The sequence below is a fragment of the Lampetra fluviatilis genome, chromosome 29 (genome assembly GCF_964198595.1).
Source record: "Lampetra fluviatilis chromosome 29, kcLamFluv1.1, whole genome shotgun sequence".
Classification (NCBI taxonomy): Eukaryota; Metazoa; Chordata; class Hyperoartia; order Petromyzontiformes; family Petromyzontidae; genus Lampetra; species Lampetra fluviatilis.
The window spans coordinates 9,465,196-9,484,130 of record NC_136303.1 but is presented as its reverse complement, the minus strand read 5'-3'; the positions used below and the strand labels follow the sequence as shown (position 1 = coordinate 9,484,130).

The 18,935-nt window shown below is 46.6% G+C and overlaps 1 protein-coding gene across 1 annotated transcript in view; it reads right to left on the bottom strand.

Annotated features, from left to right (window-relative positions):
- Positions 1-13,384: 13,384 nt before the first annotated feature.
- LOC144942896 (popeye domain-containing protein 1-like) overlaps positions 13,385-18,935 on the bottom strand; it is a 37,490-nt gene continuing 31,939 nt past the window's right edge. Inside the window, exon 7 of the mRNA XM_078869898.1 lies at positions 13,385-13,563. Within this exon, the coding sequence (XP_078726024.1) occupies positions 13,385-13,563 (179 nt within the window). The remainder of the gene's footprint in view (positions 13,564-18,935) is intronic.

Here is an 18,935-nt window from a genome sequence, read left to right as displayed (position 1 = left end):
TTGGGAGAGCGGCGTTGCTGGGGCAAACGTTCTCACTCTCGCCATCTACGCTGCTGCCTTGCGTCACTTCAGTACCTCCTGTCGGGTAGTTGCGTGCTACGGCCGTGAATGTTTCAAGCGCAACCCCGCAAATTTCATAGAGCACTGCAATAAAGTTGTCGCGAATACGCAAACACCGCGATTAAAAAAGTTGTATTGTATTTTCTTTGAAACATTTCGGATATTTTTTGGTAATTTTGGGATTTAGTATAATTTTTTCTTAAGTACTTAGTAAAATGTCCTCGTACTAACAATAGTAGCGTCACCTGATACCACGTGACATCCCTTTTATTCGGAAAAGCTTCGAAGTGATGGCATGAAAGTCACATCATTTCCGTTTGACGTGTTTTTGAATCAATATTGTCTGAAATTTCGCAGAGCATGTTTCTCCTGGCTCTTTGAACCCTTGATAAGTGTGGGGGGGAAAGTTGGTCAAGGTGCAACCCTGCAATTTCTTGCTCACGCCACTCCTGGCAGAAGGGCCTCTATTTAGATGGAGCTCTGGAGGGGCCTACACTCGAGGGTATTTGGCCTACTCTTCCACACTGGCCAGACGTTTTTTTGACCCTGGATTCATGCACTTAGGTTTGTAAAAAAAAAAAAGGGAAAACCATTTCAATGAAAATTGCGTAAGTACTATACAGTAAGTGTATTTTAAACAGCTCTAAAGTGAAATTAAGATTTAAAGCTTTCGTGACTACAGGGATTCATATTCTTGATTCTTTCGGTAAAGTCACGTAGAAGGGAAATAATAAAATAATACAAATAAAATAATAACATTTTCACGACGTTTCGATTGCAACACAAGCAATCATCATCAGGTGTGAAAACCACAGCAAGAAAATTTGAAAAAAGTGGCGTTTTTTTACGTGAGCACCACGGACAGCAACTGGAGGTTGTTCAGACACGTCGTGAGAATTGTATTGTTTTATTTTTTATTATTTCCCTTCTATGTGACTTTACCAAAAGAACCAAGAATATAGCTCTAAAGTGGCAATCGTTTAAGTCATTGTGCTAAAAAGTAACGTAGCTGTTTTAAAACAGTCCTCATAATAATGCCAATGTTTGTGGGAAAATATAAAATACAGTGAAACCCTCTGATCCACTATGCGATTGTGGGCGATTCTCCGTATAATAAATGTACTTTTTTGTGATACTATGTTGGCACTAATAACAAAATGCAACAAAAGTTGTCAATAACGCTGTTTGAAAAGTTTCTTCTATAAGATGCAATGTTTCTAGTCCTGTGTAGCAAAAAGGATTTGCCATGGCTTTGCAGGTTGTTTTATGTTCGCACACTAAAATACAATTTAACAGCCGAAGATGGCTGTTAATTACGGGCACATATTTTATTGATGCATATATATAATTATTTAACAATTAAATGCCAATTCTTCACGGCTGTGCTCTAATTCAATGTTATCATATTCGTGAAATTGATCATGTGCATTCAAATGCCAGTATTCATTCTCAGTCAATTAACTCTCTCACATTTTGTGGCATTAAAATCAAACTTTTAACTAACACCATGAGGTGACATTTTCTTATTAATGTTGACTTTTCGATTTTTATGCTTTGGGCAATTTATTTTTTGAAAGCATAACTAGTTAATATGCAGTTTGTGTAGTCATTTGCCCTACACATGTAACCGTATTACAATTGCATATATCGTTATGGTCCTGTGATAAATTCGAAATGTGAATAAACTTGATTTATTGATGAACAAATTGTACACTGTCGGTGGAGATATTTAAAGACCGTTAAACTATTAATTCATATTTATATAGCATTATAAATATGATTCCATCTCAAGACACTGTGTAAAAAGTGGGAAACTTTATATAGAATGAGGCAGTCATTCAAAGATGGGGGGAAAAAAGGTCTTGGATGGCTGGGGAAAGGGGGTTCAGGACTGAGGGCAGAAGGAGGAAAATAAGCAAATCCCTACTGAAGTAAGATGTCTTAAATGCTGGAGCAGAGAGGGCACAACGAGGAGTAGAGAGATGAGAGGGGGGGTGCATGGTGGGGGGGGGGGGGGGGAAGAGTTAGATCAGAGGGTAGGCAGGAATCAAACCATGGAGGACCGCGAAAATTTCGGAGTGCAAACTTGAAAGATTTGTGTCTGGATATGGAGTCGGAATAGAGAATGGCGTTAGTGGTGTCATGTGGTGCTGCGAGGTTGAGATATGTGGACAGAGAAGTACCTATGTTTTGATCAACATTTCCATATCAATATGTTTAATGTGAATCAAATTCAGTTCCATGCTACAGAGGGTTAAGATATGCTACATCAATAAAGATGTTGGGTGTATTACATGTTCTTTAATTAACCAATCATAATTTTTTATAGTGCTTAATTATACCAGCGATAATTTTTTTTATCATTTACGGTTGGAAATTTCTGAGGACTGACATGTTAAAATATTGTCATGCATTAATATTTTTGTCTTATTCTTTGTGACAGGCATAGCCAGCATAACTAATCTGAATTGCAGGGAAAGTATCAATCATTCACTTAAAAGTGCTGATCGACATGAATTAGCCCGTTGTCCAATGAGCACGCTGCGCACACTTGACCCCCCCTCAAGACCACAAACTGCCTTCAACATCCAATCGGACAATTACGAGTTCAAATACTGGTTAGGGGTTGACTTAGCGCATCAACCCTCCGGGGTCAATAAAATTGAGCACCACTTTGTGGAGAAGAAGATTTGCCCACCCAATCCGAATTTGCACTTTTAATAACGTATTTGTATGTATGGGGTGGAATAGTGCTGCAGGTGTGAGCGCACTAGACTGTGAACCTGGCGACACCTACAGTGAGGGAAAAAGTATTTGATCCCCTGCTGATTTTGTACGTTTGCCCACTGACAAAGAAATTATCAGTCTATAATTTTAATGGTAGGTTTATTTGAACAGTGAGAGACAGAATAACAACAACAAAATCCAGGAAAACGCATGTCAAAAATGTTATAAATTGATTTGCATTTTAATGAGGGAAATAAGTATTTGACCCCTCTGCAAAACATGACTTAGTACTTGGTGGCAAAACCCTTGGTGGCAATCACAGAGGTCAGACGTTTCTTGTAGTTGGCCACCAGGTTAGCACACATCACAAGAGGCTTTTTGTCCCACTCCTCTTTGCAGATCTTCTCCAAATCATTAAGGTTTCGAGGCTGACGTTTGGCAACTCGAACCTTCAGCTCGCTCCACAGATTTTCTATGGGATTAAGGTCTGGAGACTGGCTAGGCCACTCCAGGACCTTAATTTGCTTCTTCTTGAGCCACTCCTTTGTTGCCTTGGCCGTGTGTTTTGGGTCATTGTCATGCTGGAATACCCATCCACGACCCAGTTTCAATGCCCTGGCTGAGGGAAGGAGGTTCTCACCCAAGATTTGACGGTATATGGCCCCGTCCATCGTCCCTTTGATGTGGTGAAGTTGTCCTGTCCCATTAGCAGAAAAACACCCCCAAAGCATAATGTTTCCACCTCCATGTTTGACAGTGGGGAAGATGTTCTTGGGGTCATAGGCAGCGTTCCTCCTCCTCCAAACACAGCGAGTTGAGTTGATGCCAAAAAGCTCCATTTTGGTCTCATTTGACCACAACACTTTCACCCAGTTGTCCTCTGAATCATTCAGATGTGCATTGGCAAACTTTAGACGGGCATGTATATGTGCTTTCTTGAGCAGGGGGACCTTGCGGGCGCTGCAGGATTTCAGTCCTTCACGGCGTAGTGTGTTACCAACTATTTTCATAGTGACTATGGTCCCAGCTGTCTTGAGATCATTGATTCCTCACAGTTCCCATGATCATTGCAACTCCACGAAGTGAGATCTTGCATGGAGCCCCAGGCCGAGGGAGATTGACAGTTCTTTTGTGTTTCTTCCATTTGCGAATAATCGCACCAACTGTTGTCACCTTCTCACCAAGCTGCTTGGCGATGGTCTTGTAGCCCATTCCAGCTTTGTGTAGGTCTACAATCTTGTCCCTGACATCCTTGGAGAGCTCTTAGCATTTTTGACGTGCGTTTTTCTGAATTTTTTTGTTGTTATTCTGTCTCTCACTGTTCAAATAAGCCTACCATTAAAATATATAGACTGATCATTTCTTAGTCAGTGGGCAAAGGTACAAAATCAGCAGGGGATCAAATACTTTTTCCCCTCACTGTAAGTTCAATTAATAGCTGTGCGGCTAACATCAGTGGCGAGTGATGTCTGTGTAATAACAGCCATAGAGGGTTCACGTGGGGATTGGCTTGCCGGTCCTGCTTGTAGCCAATAAGGGTTGAGATAGGGAGCATGGCCCCGGCGTGATCACGGCATGTCATCAGGAGTGATTGGCCTAGCCATTCGGGGCCCCAGCTAATGGGGAGCCGGATGAGAGGCGTGGTCCCGGGATTGACAGGGAACCATCGAGAATGGTCAAGGCTGTCCATGAACGATTGGCTGGGGGGACCACGTGACGAAGGGATTAAGAGAGAGTGAGAGAGAACGATCGAGAGCAGACTGGGAAACGAGAAGAGCAGGGTCACGCATGTACGGGGGCTCTGGGTGCCACGTGCACGGTGGGGACTTAGTGTGAAGTCTGTCCTCTCTCCGTTGTCTGCCAGCAACGGAGAGTGAGTGAGTAAAGTGTATTGTAGAAGTGGAAATAAAAGGACTGATTCCAAAGCCGTCTCAAGAAGGATTATTACACTGGTGTCAGAAGTGATTCTGCGACTGTTTGGACGATCGTCAAGATGTCTAAGCACCCCAGAAAAAAGAACCTGCCCGTGCCTCTATCGAAGGAAGAGGTCGAGACGGATGAAGATGAGCTGTTGGGAGCTACAGCCCTTATGCCGCCTGCTGATGACTCTCTCCTCGACGCCTCTCAGCATCGACCGGGGGAGGATGCGACCACCGCAGGACCAAAAGACGAATGTCGGCTGATGGCGGAGCAGATTGAGTCGTTGCGCGCCATTCTGCTAAGCCTGCTGACCGCAGTGGCGTCCTCACCAGCCGTGGGTCGCCAGATCGCCGATCAGCTGGACGCCGCGGGAAGAAGTCCTGCTAAGGAATCGGGGTCCGCCATTGCTCCTGCCACGCGGGAGGACGCCGTTGTCTTGGGTGGGGCGGCTGCGCCAGAGTCGTCGGCCGCCATTTTGGGCGCGCCTACCACCACGCGGCCGCCGGACGCCATTTTGCCTGCACCGAGTGGAGAGCGGGAACGGCAGTCGGAGACGCCCGGGGCACGCGCCTGCCACCGCGGACATCGCCTTCCACAAATTAAAGAATTTATCGCCGGGGGCGATTGGAGTGCTTTTACGTGGCGCTTCGAGTCAGTTTTTAGATCTGTGAACTGGACGGAGGAAGAAGCGCTGGGAGCGCTACCTACACTGTTCGATGATGTGTCTCTGGGAGTCTTCCGCTCCATCCCGGCGTCCAATAAGAAGACACTGCGGGATGCGTTCACAGAGATGGCGGAATTTTATGACCCGCCGACATCGGCCACCAGAAAATTTATGTCGCGTCGCCGAGCACCGGAGGAATCGCCCTTGGCCTATCGGGGGGCGTTGATGGCGATGGCCATGGCCGCCTACCCCGACGCAATGGCCGATCATTTGGATCCGCTCATCCTTTCCCGTATGCTGGAGTTGTCTCAGGAGCTCAACATCTCTCTACCAGTGTGCGGCCACAAACCGCTTTCATCGCGGTGGGTGGCGCGCTGCCTGGACGCTAAGTTTAATATCAAGCGTTGGGACCAGATGGCGGCGTGGACGGGGAAACCCGAGATCGACGGGCCGCCTCTGGGGTGGTCTCCGCGACTGGTTGTCCACTGCTCCGACGACTCGGGCGACGACGACATGCTGGCTGCTGCTCTCCCGCATAGGATTCCGGGACGGTGGCTGCGCGACCAGCGGGGCGACTACACGGGCCGGCCGCGTGCAAGGGCCGGGTCGTCCGACCACCGGCCGACATCGGCCGCGTGTTTCAAGTGCGGCAGACGGGGCCACTTCGCCCGTGACTGCCGCTGCCGACCTCTGCTGTCGCCTCTTCCGCCAACGGGACATCCATCTCCTCTACCTGCTGCGGAGCTGCAACAACCTCGGGCGAGTCGGCACAAATCGGACACCCGGCAGGTCGTGTCACATCACTCATCCACTCGTACTCATTCTTACACTCCTAAGGATAATTTTACTTCTCCTGCTCCATTGACACGCTCTGCTACACAGTGGAAGAAATTGGCTCACAGGATTGTGGCTGCGGCGTCGGGCTTGTCGACGGTATGAGGTACCATCGACGGCGTTGACGTCCGTATCTTGGTGGACACTGGCGCATCGGCTACCATCATTTCTGATGTTATTTTTCATTTGTTGTCCATTCCTGCGTCGCGGATACACAAGGTTAATGATGCGTGTGTTGCCGCCAATGGGGGAAGCATGGGTATCTGCGGACAGGTAGATGTGAGCATCGCTATCGGAAATATTACCGCCGCAGGACCTGTGTTAATTTCTCGCTCGCTAGCTGTTCCATGCTTGTTGGGTACTGATTTCCTGCGCCGGATGCCGCTGAGAATACGGGTTGACCAGGACTGTTTGGAAATGCCGGGGGGTCGTAGGATGGCGTTCCTGCCTTCCCTGCTGGCCAATGCGCCTACAGGTAACGCAGTTACTGCTGTTGTTGCTGCTACGGTGGAAGTTCCGTCGGGAGTGCAAATGCTCATCCTGCTGCGTTACCGAAAACCACTTCAAATGGGAAGGGATGCGAAGGGCGTGCTATTATCCCCATCGAATTCGGTATCGAAATCTTTTTCTTTGGCGGCGGCACAAACGATTGTGCGCCCAGGTCAGGCACCTTTCATACAGGTCTTGAATGGGGGACCTGACCGCGTTGTTGTTCCGGAGGGATCGGTGCTGGCTCACGCCACTACCGATTTCGCCTCTTGTGACAAAACGCCGCGCGCTCGGATGCCCGCGGGTGGGCCTCCGCACGATCGTTCACAAGAACGCTGGATCGCAGATTTATGCGGAGAGAATTCTTCCTTGTCAAATGAACATAGGAACGCCTTGCGTTCGCTATTGCTACGGTACGCTGATGTTTTCAGCAGAAATGATTTGGACCTCGGCCGCACGTCGCTTTTGTCGCACCATATTGAAACCGGTGCGGCGCCTCCCGTCTGTATGCACCCTCACCGCATGAGCCCGGCGGAAAGGGAACACGTGCGTGGGGCAGTAGATGAATTGCTGGCGGCGGATATTATTTTGCCGTCCAACAGCCCTTGGGGCGCGCCCGTCATTCTGGTTAAGAAGAAAGATGGTGGTATGAGGTTTTGCGTTGATTTCCGCCGGTTGAACAAAATTTCGGTAGCGGACGCGTACCCCTTACCGAGGATGGATGACTCATTGGATGCTTTATCGGGTGCTAAATTCTTTTCCAGCCTTGACCTGTCCTCGGGCTTCTGGCAGCTTCCCCTCGATGACGAGTCTAAAGCCAAAACGGCATTCCGCACGCCGCAAGGCCTCTTTGAATTTAATCGGTTGCCTATGGGCCTGAACGCGGCTCCGGCCACGTTTCAGCGGCTCATGGAATTGGTGTTGGCGGGACTGCAGTGGGAAACGTGCCTCATATATCTAGACGATATAATTGTCTTTAGCCGCACGTTCGAGGAACATCTCCAACGCCTTGAGACAGTTTTTCAAAGAATGCGTGCGGCTGACCTTAAGTTTAAACCGAGGAAATGCCACCTTCTGCAACACTCCGTCCATTACCTGGGTCATATTGTCAGTTCGGTCGGTGTATCCACTGACCCTCTGAAAACGAAGTGTGTACGTGAGTGGCCCACACCCACTTCGGTGGGTGATGTTCGGCGGTTTATTGGATTCGCTTCCTATTATCGCCGCTTCGTTAAGAACTTTGCGACGTTGGCTAAACCATTACACGTTCTAACTGGCAAAAATCAAAGGTTTAAATGGGGTGCGGAGAAAGAAAGTTCCTTTATGGCACTTCGGGACCACCTCGCCACGGCGCCTACGTTAGATTACCCAGATTTTTCGCAGCCGTTCATCCTTGATACGGATGCTAGTGATATCGGCATTGGGGCCGTTTTGTCGCAACGCAAGGACGGGGTTGAGAGAGTGGTGGCGTACGGCAGCAGGGTTCTATCCCCTGCGGAAACGCGCTATTGCATGACAAGGCGGGAACTTTTAGCAATTGTCCATTTTGTTCGATTGTACCGGCCTTACCTGTATGGACGCAAATTCCTGGTCCGCACTGATCATGCGGCTTTGCAATATTCCCTCAAATTGGATCAGCCGTCAGGCCAATTGGCCCGGTGGTTGGAATCGTTACAGGAATTTTCCTTCGATATAACATACCGAAAGGGGGCCCGTCACGCGAACGCGGATGCGCTCTCAAGGCTGCCGCCCGTTCCTCCGTGCACTTGCCTGACGGGCACGCACCGCTGCGCGGCACCGCCCACGTCGCCCTGCCCGGTTATGGGGGCGATAGCGAATGAGGACGACGCAGGAGCGAAAGCGAAGGAGGAGGACCAGCAGGTGTCGGTGGACACCGATGATACCTTACGGCTGCCGCATGCGGTCTGGTTGCGCGAGCAGGAGGCCGATGCCTCGCTGTCTCCGCTACGGAAATTGGTAGGGAAACAGAAATCTCAATTGGCGGGCTGGAAATGGCAGATGTTCCGGGGTAAGTCGGGATTGTTAATGTGTACCGACGGGTTGTCTGACCGACCACGCTTGGTAGTGCCTACTTCGCTTCGCTACGACCTGCTCCGTGCTCTGCACGCTGATAAGTTGATGCACCTCGGCGTCCAAAAGACTGTGGCCGCGATGCAAAAGGATTTTTTCTGGGCCGGTATGATGGCAGACATCAATGACTTTGTCCGCTCGTGCCATGATTGTGCGAAGAGGAAGCCGCCTCGGAACCACTATATACCACCGTTGCGTTCCATTGAGGTGTCCCGTATCAACGAATTCGTTTCTCTCGACATTCTGGGGCCATTTCCCCCGTCGGCTAGGGGCAATAAATACCTTCTGGTCGGGGTGGAATATTTTTCTCGATGGCCGGTGGCCTGCCCTCTGCCCGATCAAACGGCAGCGTCCATCACCGACGCTTTCTTGAACGGGTATGTCATGGACAAGGGGGCACCTGAGAGGTTGCTCACAGATCAAGGGTGGAATTTCTCCTCTAAATTGCTTAGGGAAGTTTGTGACGCGCTAGGTACTAAGAAAGTTCGCACCTCCCCATACCATCCACAAACAGATGGTATAGTGGAACGATTCAACCGTACCCTCTCGGCTATGCTTTGTCACACGGTCAGTGAAAAGCAAACCTGCACATACCAGGCGTCTTAGCGGCATACCGCATGGTTCCGCACACGTCCACGGGATACTCACCTTTTTTTTTGATGTACGGCCGTGAAAATGTTCCACCCATCGATGTGCAACTGGGCACGCCGAGTAAGCGACCGTCCCGCTCCTTGCCTGACCACGTGCGTGACTCGCTTGAACGAGTAACGGAGGCGCGAGAGGCTGCCCGGTGTGCGACGGCCCGTGCTCAGGCAAGGAACGAACGGTATGCGCGTCGATCGCATACTCGCATGCCTTGGTCAGTGGGAGACCTGGCGTGGCTCCACTGCCCCCAGGTACTGGTGGGCGCATCCCCTAAACTGCACAGGCCATGGCGGGGGCCCGTGACGCTGATAGATGTTCGGAACGCACAGAGTATCCGCGTTCAGTACGGAAACCGTCGGTGGTATGTTCATTCCTCGCGACTTAAAACCTATGTTGATGCGCGTGTCGGTCCTTCATCCCCACTAGCTGACCTGCCGGGGTCTGCCGGGCTGATTACGCCGATTGCCACACCCGTTGATCCCAAGGGGGACTGTGTTGTGCCTCCTGCAGATGAACAGGTTCTGAGGGCTGAGGAAGCCCCCGCTGCCCCCCCTCCAACGGGGCCCGCCCTGGACGTGACCGAGCACCAACAACCTACTTCTTCTTCGAGCCTGCCACCTCCTGTCCATCCGGAAGCAAAGCGACCTTGCGCTGGGAGCGGAGAGGGTCCCGTGTCGCGTACGCGGTCAAAATCTCTTCCGTTTCGTTAACGTTTGATCGTTTCGCTAATTTCCTTGTCGTTACTGCGCTGCAGGGGCGCCCTAATGTATGTCGTGATTTTTTTTTTATGGGTGACTGTTTTAAATGTTGTTAGGCGCGGGAACGCCGGTTCACCCTCGAATTGTTAAACGCACCTTGGTGCCCTAATAAGATGTTGCGGAATTGGTTCTTCACCCTTTTCCTAGCCGAGACGGCTAAATTTTTTTCACCGGGGGGGGGGGGGGGTGATGTAATAACAGCCATAGAGGGTTCACGTGGGGATTAGCTTGCCGGTCCTGCTTGTAGCCAATAAGGGTTGAGATAGGGAGCATGGCCCCGGCGTGATCACGGCATGTCATCAGGAGTGATTGGCCTAGCCATTCGGGGCCCCAGCTAATGGGGAGCCGGATGAGAGGCGTGGTCCCGGGATTGACAGGGAACCATCGAGAATGGTCAAGGCTGTCCATGAACGATTGGCTGGGGGGACCACGTGACGAAGGGATTAAGAGAGAGTGAGAGAGAACGATCGAGAGCAGACTGGGAAACGAGAAGAGCAGGGTCACGCGTGTACGGGGGCTCTGGGTGCCACGTGCGTGGTGGGGACTTAGTGTGAAGTCTGTCCTCTCTCCGTTGTCTGCCAGCAACGGAGAGTGAGTGAGTAAAGTGTATTGTGGAAGTGGAAATAAAAGGACTGATTCCGAAGCCGTCTCAAGAAGGATTATTACATCTGTACAAGTACAGGTTCTGTGCCCCCACCCCCTTAACAACCAACACTAAGCATGATTAAACAACCCCGGTGCCCAACATGGCTTGATGAGGCCTTCATCCAAAAGTGGAGTATTATTTTATTCTTATTATTATGGTCAACATGTCCCCGAGTCTTGCCAAGGTGGGCAGTCGACATCGTTATGGCCGAAGAACGCCATAATTATACTGCAAGCAAGAAGCCACCTGCAGCCGCGTGTGATGGAAACGGTGTCCAGGCGTGCTTTCACCTACACAATTCCAGCACAGCCAACATACATTCAAAATAGGCAGTGCATGAAAGGCGACAATCTCCCAGTCTTACCTTGGCCTTGACATTGGACAGGCCTCTGACATTCTTAATTTTGGAGCTTTCGTGACTGCAGGAATTATTCTTTGGTTCTTTCGGTTAAGTCACGTCTAAAGATAAAATAATAAATTAAAATAATGGCATATTACGACGTTTCGATTGCAACACAAGCAATCATCAGGCATAAAAGAAATAGCAACAAAATCTAACTAGAAAACTATAGACAGACATACAAGCAGACAAACATCACAAGGGCACACAGAGAGAGGACACATATCGGCACAAAGACATTCCACAACCGCCTCCAGGAAGATGACGACCACAGTGGGGAAGAGGAACTATGTCTACAAGTAAACTGGGCGGCTCAAATATGCTTTGCATGATCGCTCGTATCGCCCTTCTGCTATGCAGCCGCCGAGTATTAGGTAAGCACCAGGGTAATTTCGGTCGCCGCACACACAGCTTGTGCTGATTGGCATCCAAATATATTCAAGCACCCGCATAGTCAGAGGGACGTAGCTATGGTGCTGAGCATCATCCGCCCACCACCCGCTCGCATTTGTCGTGATGGAGAAGATTTGTGTGGATACGCTAGGCCTGGAAATGGTCAACCCTCAATGAGCCCCCCACTTCATCAAGACACCTCGTGTGGACCCAACATGGCATGGGGCACGGTTCGCCCACAATGCATCGAGGACCGCTTTCACATCGCCCACCCAACCGCCGTTTTTCTTCCTGCCTAGAATACGTCTCTTTTGAAGTTTAAATGTACCTTAGAGAAACTTTTAATATTCTTGAGTCATATTTTTCCATTGTTTACATTACTCAATTCTAGATTTGAAGCTTTCGTGACTGCAAGGATTCATACTCTTAGTTCTTTCGGTAAAGTCACGTAGGTAAAATTAATAAAAATAAAACAATAAAAATCACGACGGTCTCACCTGAAGACGGAAGCTTGTGTTGCCTCCGAAACGTCGCGATTTTTATTGTTTTATTTTTATTAATTTTACCTACGTGACTACATTACTCAAGTTCATGCAATGTAGTGTTGTTGTCACGAACTTGGTTGACTTTTTGTTGTTGCCAGGAATGGTTACAAGTTATTTTTATTTTCCTTGATGCACACTTTTTGAGAGTGCATCAAGGTCGCGCATAAATAAACCACAAGTATTGTGAACAGAAATCATGAATGATTGATTGTGTTTGACTACATGGCTTAGAGTGAGTGTGGCTGGCTACTCTTGTTTCATCCTTGAAGGTGACTAACCCTAAATAAAGGTTGTGACAGAATATGTAACTAGCCAGCCTGTCCAATGGCGCTGGAAGCATGACCCACCAGGATATACGGCATTCTGAGAACATATTACACACGTCGCTCGTCAATAATTATGACAGTTTGGTTCAGATGGAAAGTGCTGGAAATGTTTAAATGGGATTTGAAAAAATTAACAGGGAGTTGGGATTATGGGAAATATGTTTTGTGTGGAGGCCAGTCACTACAGTGGGTGTCTGGCATGTATCACAATCCGTTGCAAACATAACATTGATTTATCCATTGCATACATTATTACAGAAGGAATGCATTGAACAATCAAACCTTGAAAAACATTGATAATTGTTTTTTTACTCTTTTATCTGGCAACAAAACTGACACCTTTTTTTACAAGGAGTCATGTTTGCATTGACCACAATACCTGCAGTCGGAATGCAAACAAAAAACATAACTCTGATAATGTATGCACTGTCCTTGAATTGATTGGTCCACACCCGAGACAGCTTTCTTAAGAGCCTAGTCTCACATGGTGTTGGACCAGATGACGCCAAAAGGCGCACAACTCAAAGACAATGAACCATCAGAGTATGAGAGCTCGGGGTAAGCATTTACACCATTGGAACCTCATTTGCCAGTAACAAAATATGATAATTGTTTTTTTACCCTTTTAAACATTATGTTTTTTGTTCGCATTCCGACTGCAGGTATTGTGGTCAATGCAAACATGACTCCTTGCAAAAAAGGTGTCAGTTTTGTTGCCAGATAAAAAGGGTAAAAAAACAATTATCATATTTTGTTACTGGCAAATGAGGTTCCAGTGGTGTTAAAAAACATTATCAAGAAAAAAGCATTCTGTTATATTTGTAATGACAGGGTAAGGGTCAAGGTTGGTGTCAGTCGGGAAGCTCTGAGAACCATCCCGATGGGTCTAGCAGGTTCTATAAAGGGGGCGTGGCCAGAGGTGGAGCTTGGGCACGCTGAGCGAGATATAAGGAGCACCGAACCCTTGGTTCGGGGCTGTTAGCGTGGGGTCTGGGTACTGAGTGCATCGCTGCTCGCCGTCATCTTCGTCTTCGACCACGTGGCTCTTCGTCTGCGTCTTCGCCGCTATGCTCGTCAACCAGCCAGCATAACGCAGGATGGAGAGGGGCCGCGTGTTAGAGCAGCCTGGGTGTAGCTGCGTTACTAGGTGAATCGCCTTGTGTGCTCTTAATAAACAAGAAGCCTTCTACTAAGATGTGTGTCGGGGATCGCTCACTACACATTTATGGTTGTAATCAGTTTGCCCTGTCTCCTGATGTCCAACCCTAAAAGCACTGATGATGCAGGTGCCATCTACCAAAAGATATCATTAATCCGGTTAATGGAGAACCATCAGGCATCTGAAATATTGTTCACAGACTCATTATCAGGTCTCATTACCTACTATATTTTTTGGCAGCTTTCAGCATTTTCGCAAGAACAATGCCTTGGCAAAATAATGTTAGATTATACTGTAGATATCAAATACGATATTTCGTTTCAAAGGCTAAAGCGACATGAAAATTATTGTTAATTTAAACACCCGTGGGGTTTTTTAGGACCGTTTTACAAATGCCCTGCTCTGGATGCATTTGTACAATATAGGCGAAAACCAGAGTTCACCACAATAGCCACTCACGTGGGGCCAAGGGCACGTGGCTCTGCACGACACATCACAGGCATTGCCCGGTGTCTTGTGAGTGTCACAGCTCCATCCCCATGTTATGGAATAGCGTTGGCCTTGCAATTCAGTGTCAAGGGCGAGTGTTGGGCTGACAATTCAATGTTTGGGGCGAGTGTTGGGCATGCGTGCCACTGCGTGGGAAAAGTTAAAGAGACAGGCGGTGGAGGGGGGTTAAATAGTGTACACACAGGCATTAGTATAGTAAAAACGACTTGGCATCTTTTTAGTACAATAACAAAGGCGGATATCATGCAAAAATTCATGAAATAAAAATAAATAAAAGTAAAAACGACTTGGCATCTTTTTAGTACAATAACAAAGGCGGATATCATGCAAAAATTCATGAAATAAAAATAAATTTTTGCGATAATTTAGGACCCTAGAACGCAACCATCTTTCCCAAAAGGTGTCGTAATTCTCTAGAAACTGTCAGGTTTTTGGTTTTAAAAAAAACAATCGTTCAGCCTCATTACATTTGGGTAATTGAGACGAGCCCCGGACAGATGGAACAGCGTTATTCATATCGATTGAAACTATTTTTCTCGTGTAAAGTAAAAGAAAAATACTATACTTCATTTTTGTAATTTAAATCAAGTCAATCAGTTTGGATGATTGTCTGCAAATTTAAGTTCGAGTCCATAATAGAGGTTTTTTGGGTTATATCGCGTATACACATATTTAAATGTGTCGTTAAAACCCGCCACCACTCGACACAGACAAGTAGTAAGGGATGGTACGTAATCAGAACTTGCCAATTCGTCACTAGTACAGCACACCGGTGTGTTGGAGAGCCAAGACACAACACTTACAATGATGAAGCTAGTTGTATTCTTTGGGTCTTTCGGTAAAGTCACGTAGATAGGTTCAAATACATTTTTTTGATATTTTCTTTGAACCTAACTACGTGACTTTACCGAAAGACCCAAAGAATATTAATTCCTGCAGTCATGAAAGCTTTAAGTCAAGATTTAAACTAGTTTTAGTTACTGGCGAAACGTCGTACTCAGATTGTAAATGTTGTGGCTTGGCTCTTCAACACACCGGTGTGCTGTACTAGTGACGAATTTGCATGTTCTGTTTACATGACAACCCTTACTAGTTGGCTGTGTCGGGTGGTGGGGGTTTTAACGACACATATATTTACGCGATCTAACCCAACAAACCTCTATTATGGATGATATTGGTCGCGAAAGCCTACGTGTTAAACTGTAAGTTCGAGTGTTATAGATGGTTTCCAGTGTAATTATATTTGAAATAATGCATTTCAGCCCCGTTTAATTGCTGTTTACCTTGCCGATTGTTTTTAATCTTCAGGCTAACTCTTATACATATATATTTTGCGACCATAGTAGTAGTTTATTTAGAATTACCCTGTGAGCCAAGAAGCTCTTACATCGGGTTTCATCAACAAAAAACATCAACAAAACACCACTGGCTCAGCTTTCGATGTCAACATAGCGCAATTCAAATGTTAATTACGTTACTATTCATATGTAAATCGAGTAATATTGCATGTGTTTATTTATTGAGAACTGATATGGAAAGGTAGACTGATATGGGTATGTAGACTGATATGGAAAGGGTCACATGTTGTGCTTCAGTCAGTAAATATGGCCCTGTTATTGGGGGGGTGAGGATACGTAATGTCCTTATATTTAGCACAATGCTCCATTATTGCAGCTGGATGAAACGATACGACAACAGCCACCACATTTATTAGTAACGGTTTTCATTTGCAATGGACTAATTCAAAATAGGACTGAGCAGAAAAGGACCTCATAACATGAGGCCATAGTGTGGCTTTGGGTGGGTATGAGCTGTGTGTCTCTGTGTACTTCTGTGTGTATATATTTATATTTTTTTGTTCTTCTATTTTTTACAGCTGCATATTTTTTTACTAAGTTTATTTAATTCACTTTTGAATTATCTTACCTATCGTACAATAAAGAAGTGTGTTGCTCCCCGAGCTGGAGGAACCTGGAACAAAAAAAAATCACGTTCATATACTCACCAGTGAGACAGGTGCCCTGAAAAAATCTGAAAAAAATTGTAAGGGGCCAACCCTACCTCTGAACAAGGAGCAGGCTGGGCATTCGGCCGAGCATCCCAGGAATCGTCAAACGTGCCGTGGCGAGGCCTGTACGCCATATGGCCGGCCTGCCGTTTGTCTTGGAAACCCAGCCTCGGAGACGTCTTCCTTCGGGGTTCATCTCACCGGCCAGGAGCCGCTCCCTCTATGCTGCTCTACTCGACACTGCGCCACTTGGCGCGGTCTCCATGGAGACCGATTGGGTGGCACAATCGTGGGGACTGCTCCCCTGAGAGACAGAGGAGCAGTCCCTAAGAAGTCGATGTACTCGGCTAGTAAAATACGCTAAATGTTCATACTATTGTAGTGACATAGAATGGGTCACTACGGCACGTAGGACAGGTGAAGAGTGCCACTGGAGCGCGTAGCACCGGTTGCTGGCAGAGAAGGGGCATTTGAGGATATAGCAGCCAGTCTGCCAGTAGGGCACGTGATCGGCCGGGGTAATGGATGTAGGGTAAAGGTGACAGAGGGGACACGTAGGGCAGAGCCCAGAATCTTCTGGTAGATTCCAGAATGTGACATGGCCGAGGGAGGAGCCAGGCCATGCTGGGGAGGATAAAAGGGAGGCCCTGATGCCGGGTCGGGGCAGCTGAGGTTTGGGAATGGAGCCTGTCATCTATGAAGTCTTTGTCCTCCTCGTCGGTGTTGGGTCAGGCAGTGTGCTGGCTGTTCTGACCCGTCTATAGTTATCCCCTGTACTGTGTAAAGTGTAGAATAAACGTGTATGCCTCCTACGACTAGTGTATCTAAAGTAACCCACTACACTATCATTATAACTATTCTAAATTTACAGAGCCTTTTACTCTGTACAATTGGAGAGATAAGGTGGGTCCGTTGGCAATACTCTATTATAATATTAATTGCTGCCCATCTATGGCCGGTGAAGATTTAGAATAAACAAATCAGCTATGATGGCATTAAATGTCGGGATTTTGACAGAAACTTTAAGACCTCTGATTTGTGGACCTACGGTTGAAAATTAGGTCTTTTAGAGGTGGCCGTGTGACTCAAGGGGTCAGAGCGCCACTCTGCCAGGACTTAAATTCCACCAGAAGGCTATCACCTTGTAGATGTTCGCGGTTCAAGCCCGTGGCCGTCCTGGTTAACGTTGTTGGCATGTTTAGCCACAATAGTGCGTGCTGTCATCGTCACAGTGGACGTTTTGGCCGATGGACAAAAAACATTTATATATTCATACGGGGAGACAGAAAAGAGTTCCAGTTAAAAAGGAGTTTCAAATATAGAGCATGCTGCAAAGGGTTTTAATGGCAAAGGAAAGTGATACAGTTGTTTTAAATTTACATCTCCTTGCAACTATCTCATTTTTTAAATTACAGCTAAAATATTTTCATAGGTATTGAACAATGTAACGTCATAAATATGAGCATTTTTATATAACAAAGTTGTTTGTGAGCATCAGCTACTCTATCCACATCAACCAATCTGATTGTATGGCATAAAGATGGTCTGCATTTGATCTCTGAGGTCACCATGCTGTCAATGTGCATCATTAACTGTTAGTCAATGATGCCTTCAATTTTCTCCAACACCAGTATTTCTCCCACTCCATCCCCAGATCACAATGCAAGGCTCCACTTTTACTCGTGCATAACAATTTGTATTTGTATGGAAAAGATTTCCATGAGTGGATATATGGATTATATTTTGGCACAAACGATAGTTTGGAAAATGTAACCATTTTACCATTTTCCATTCACACTTTTTGCTTCTACATTAATCAACAGCATTGTTTGTGTAACTTAATGTAGTTGTATTCTATAACCTTTGGTTAAATACCTACTTTTAACACTCATATAAATCACTAACTCGTGCAATATCAATCATGTAGCGTTTTGCTTGTATTACTTAATGCTACAAATGTGTATACACATCAAAATTATACGTGTTTAAAAGTGCCACATAGACTTATATAGAATCTCGCGTATTATATTATCGTTTAAACCAATCATAATGTCACGGTGGCAGAAAAGAAAAACATTGTATTTGAGTTGGTGGTCACATGAGACGTACACAAGTTATGAAGTGACTTGCGCCTTCCTGCTGTTTGCAAGCACCACAGATTTGCATGTTGTTTGACATAGTTTAACTTTAAATGCCCATTTTGACAGCTGACAACAAGGGGCAGGCTACAAACATCAGCACCATGGAATGGGGAATACTGTACATCTTATCCAGAATTTTATATATTTTTTTTGAGACCGAAACAGGATCATTTATCCACAACTCTGTCTGTCACCTGATAAGGCTGGTTGTAATTACCTGGTGAAACGTCGTACTCGAATTGTAAATGTTGTGGGTTTACTCTCCAACACACCCGGTGTGCTGGACCAGTAATGGATTGGCATGTTTTGTTTACGTGACAAACCGTACTACCACCTATGTTAGGTGGTGGAGGGTTTACCGACACATTTAAATTTACGTGACCTAAACCACAAAAAGGCTATGATGGATAATATTGGGCGAGAAAGCCTACGTGTTAAACTCACTATACATCGTCTGCTTGTTGCCGTATATGTATAACATCGCTCTGTCTAAAGATCAGTCGCACAATGAGCCTGATACTTACGAAGATAAGCATCGATCTAAAATGTTATTGGCATCAGATGTGAAGATGATAGTTCCAAAGTTCAATCACTGCTTGCTCGTAAAGTCCCCGGGTGC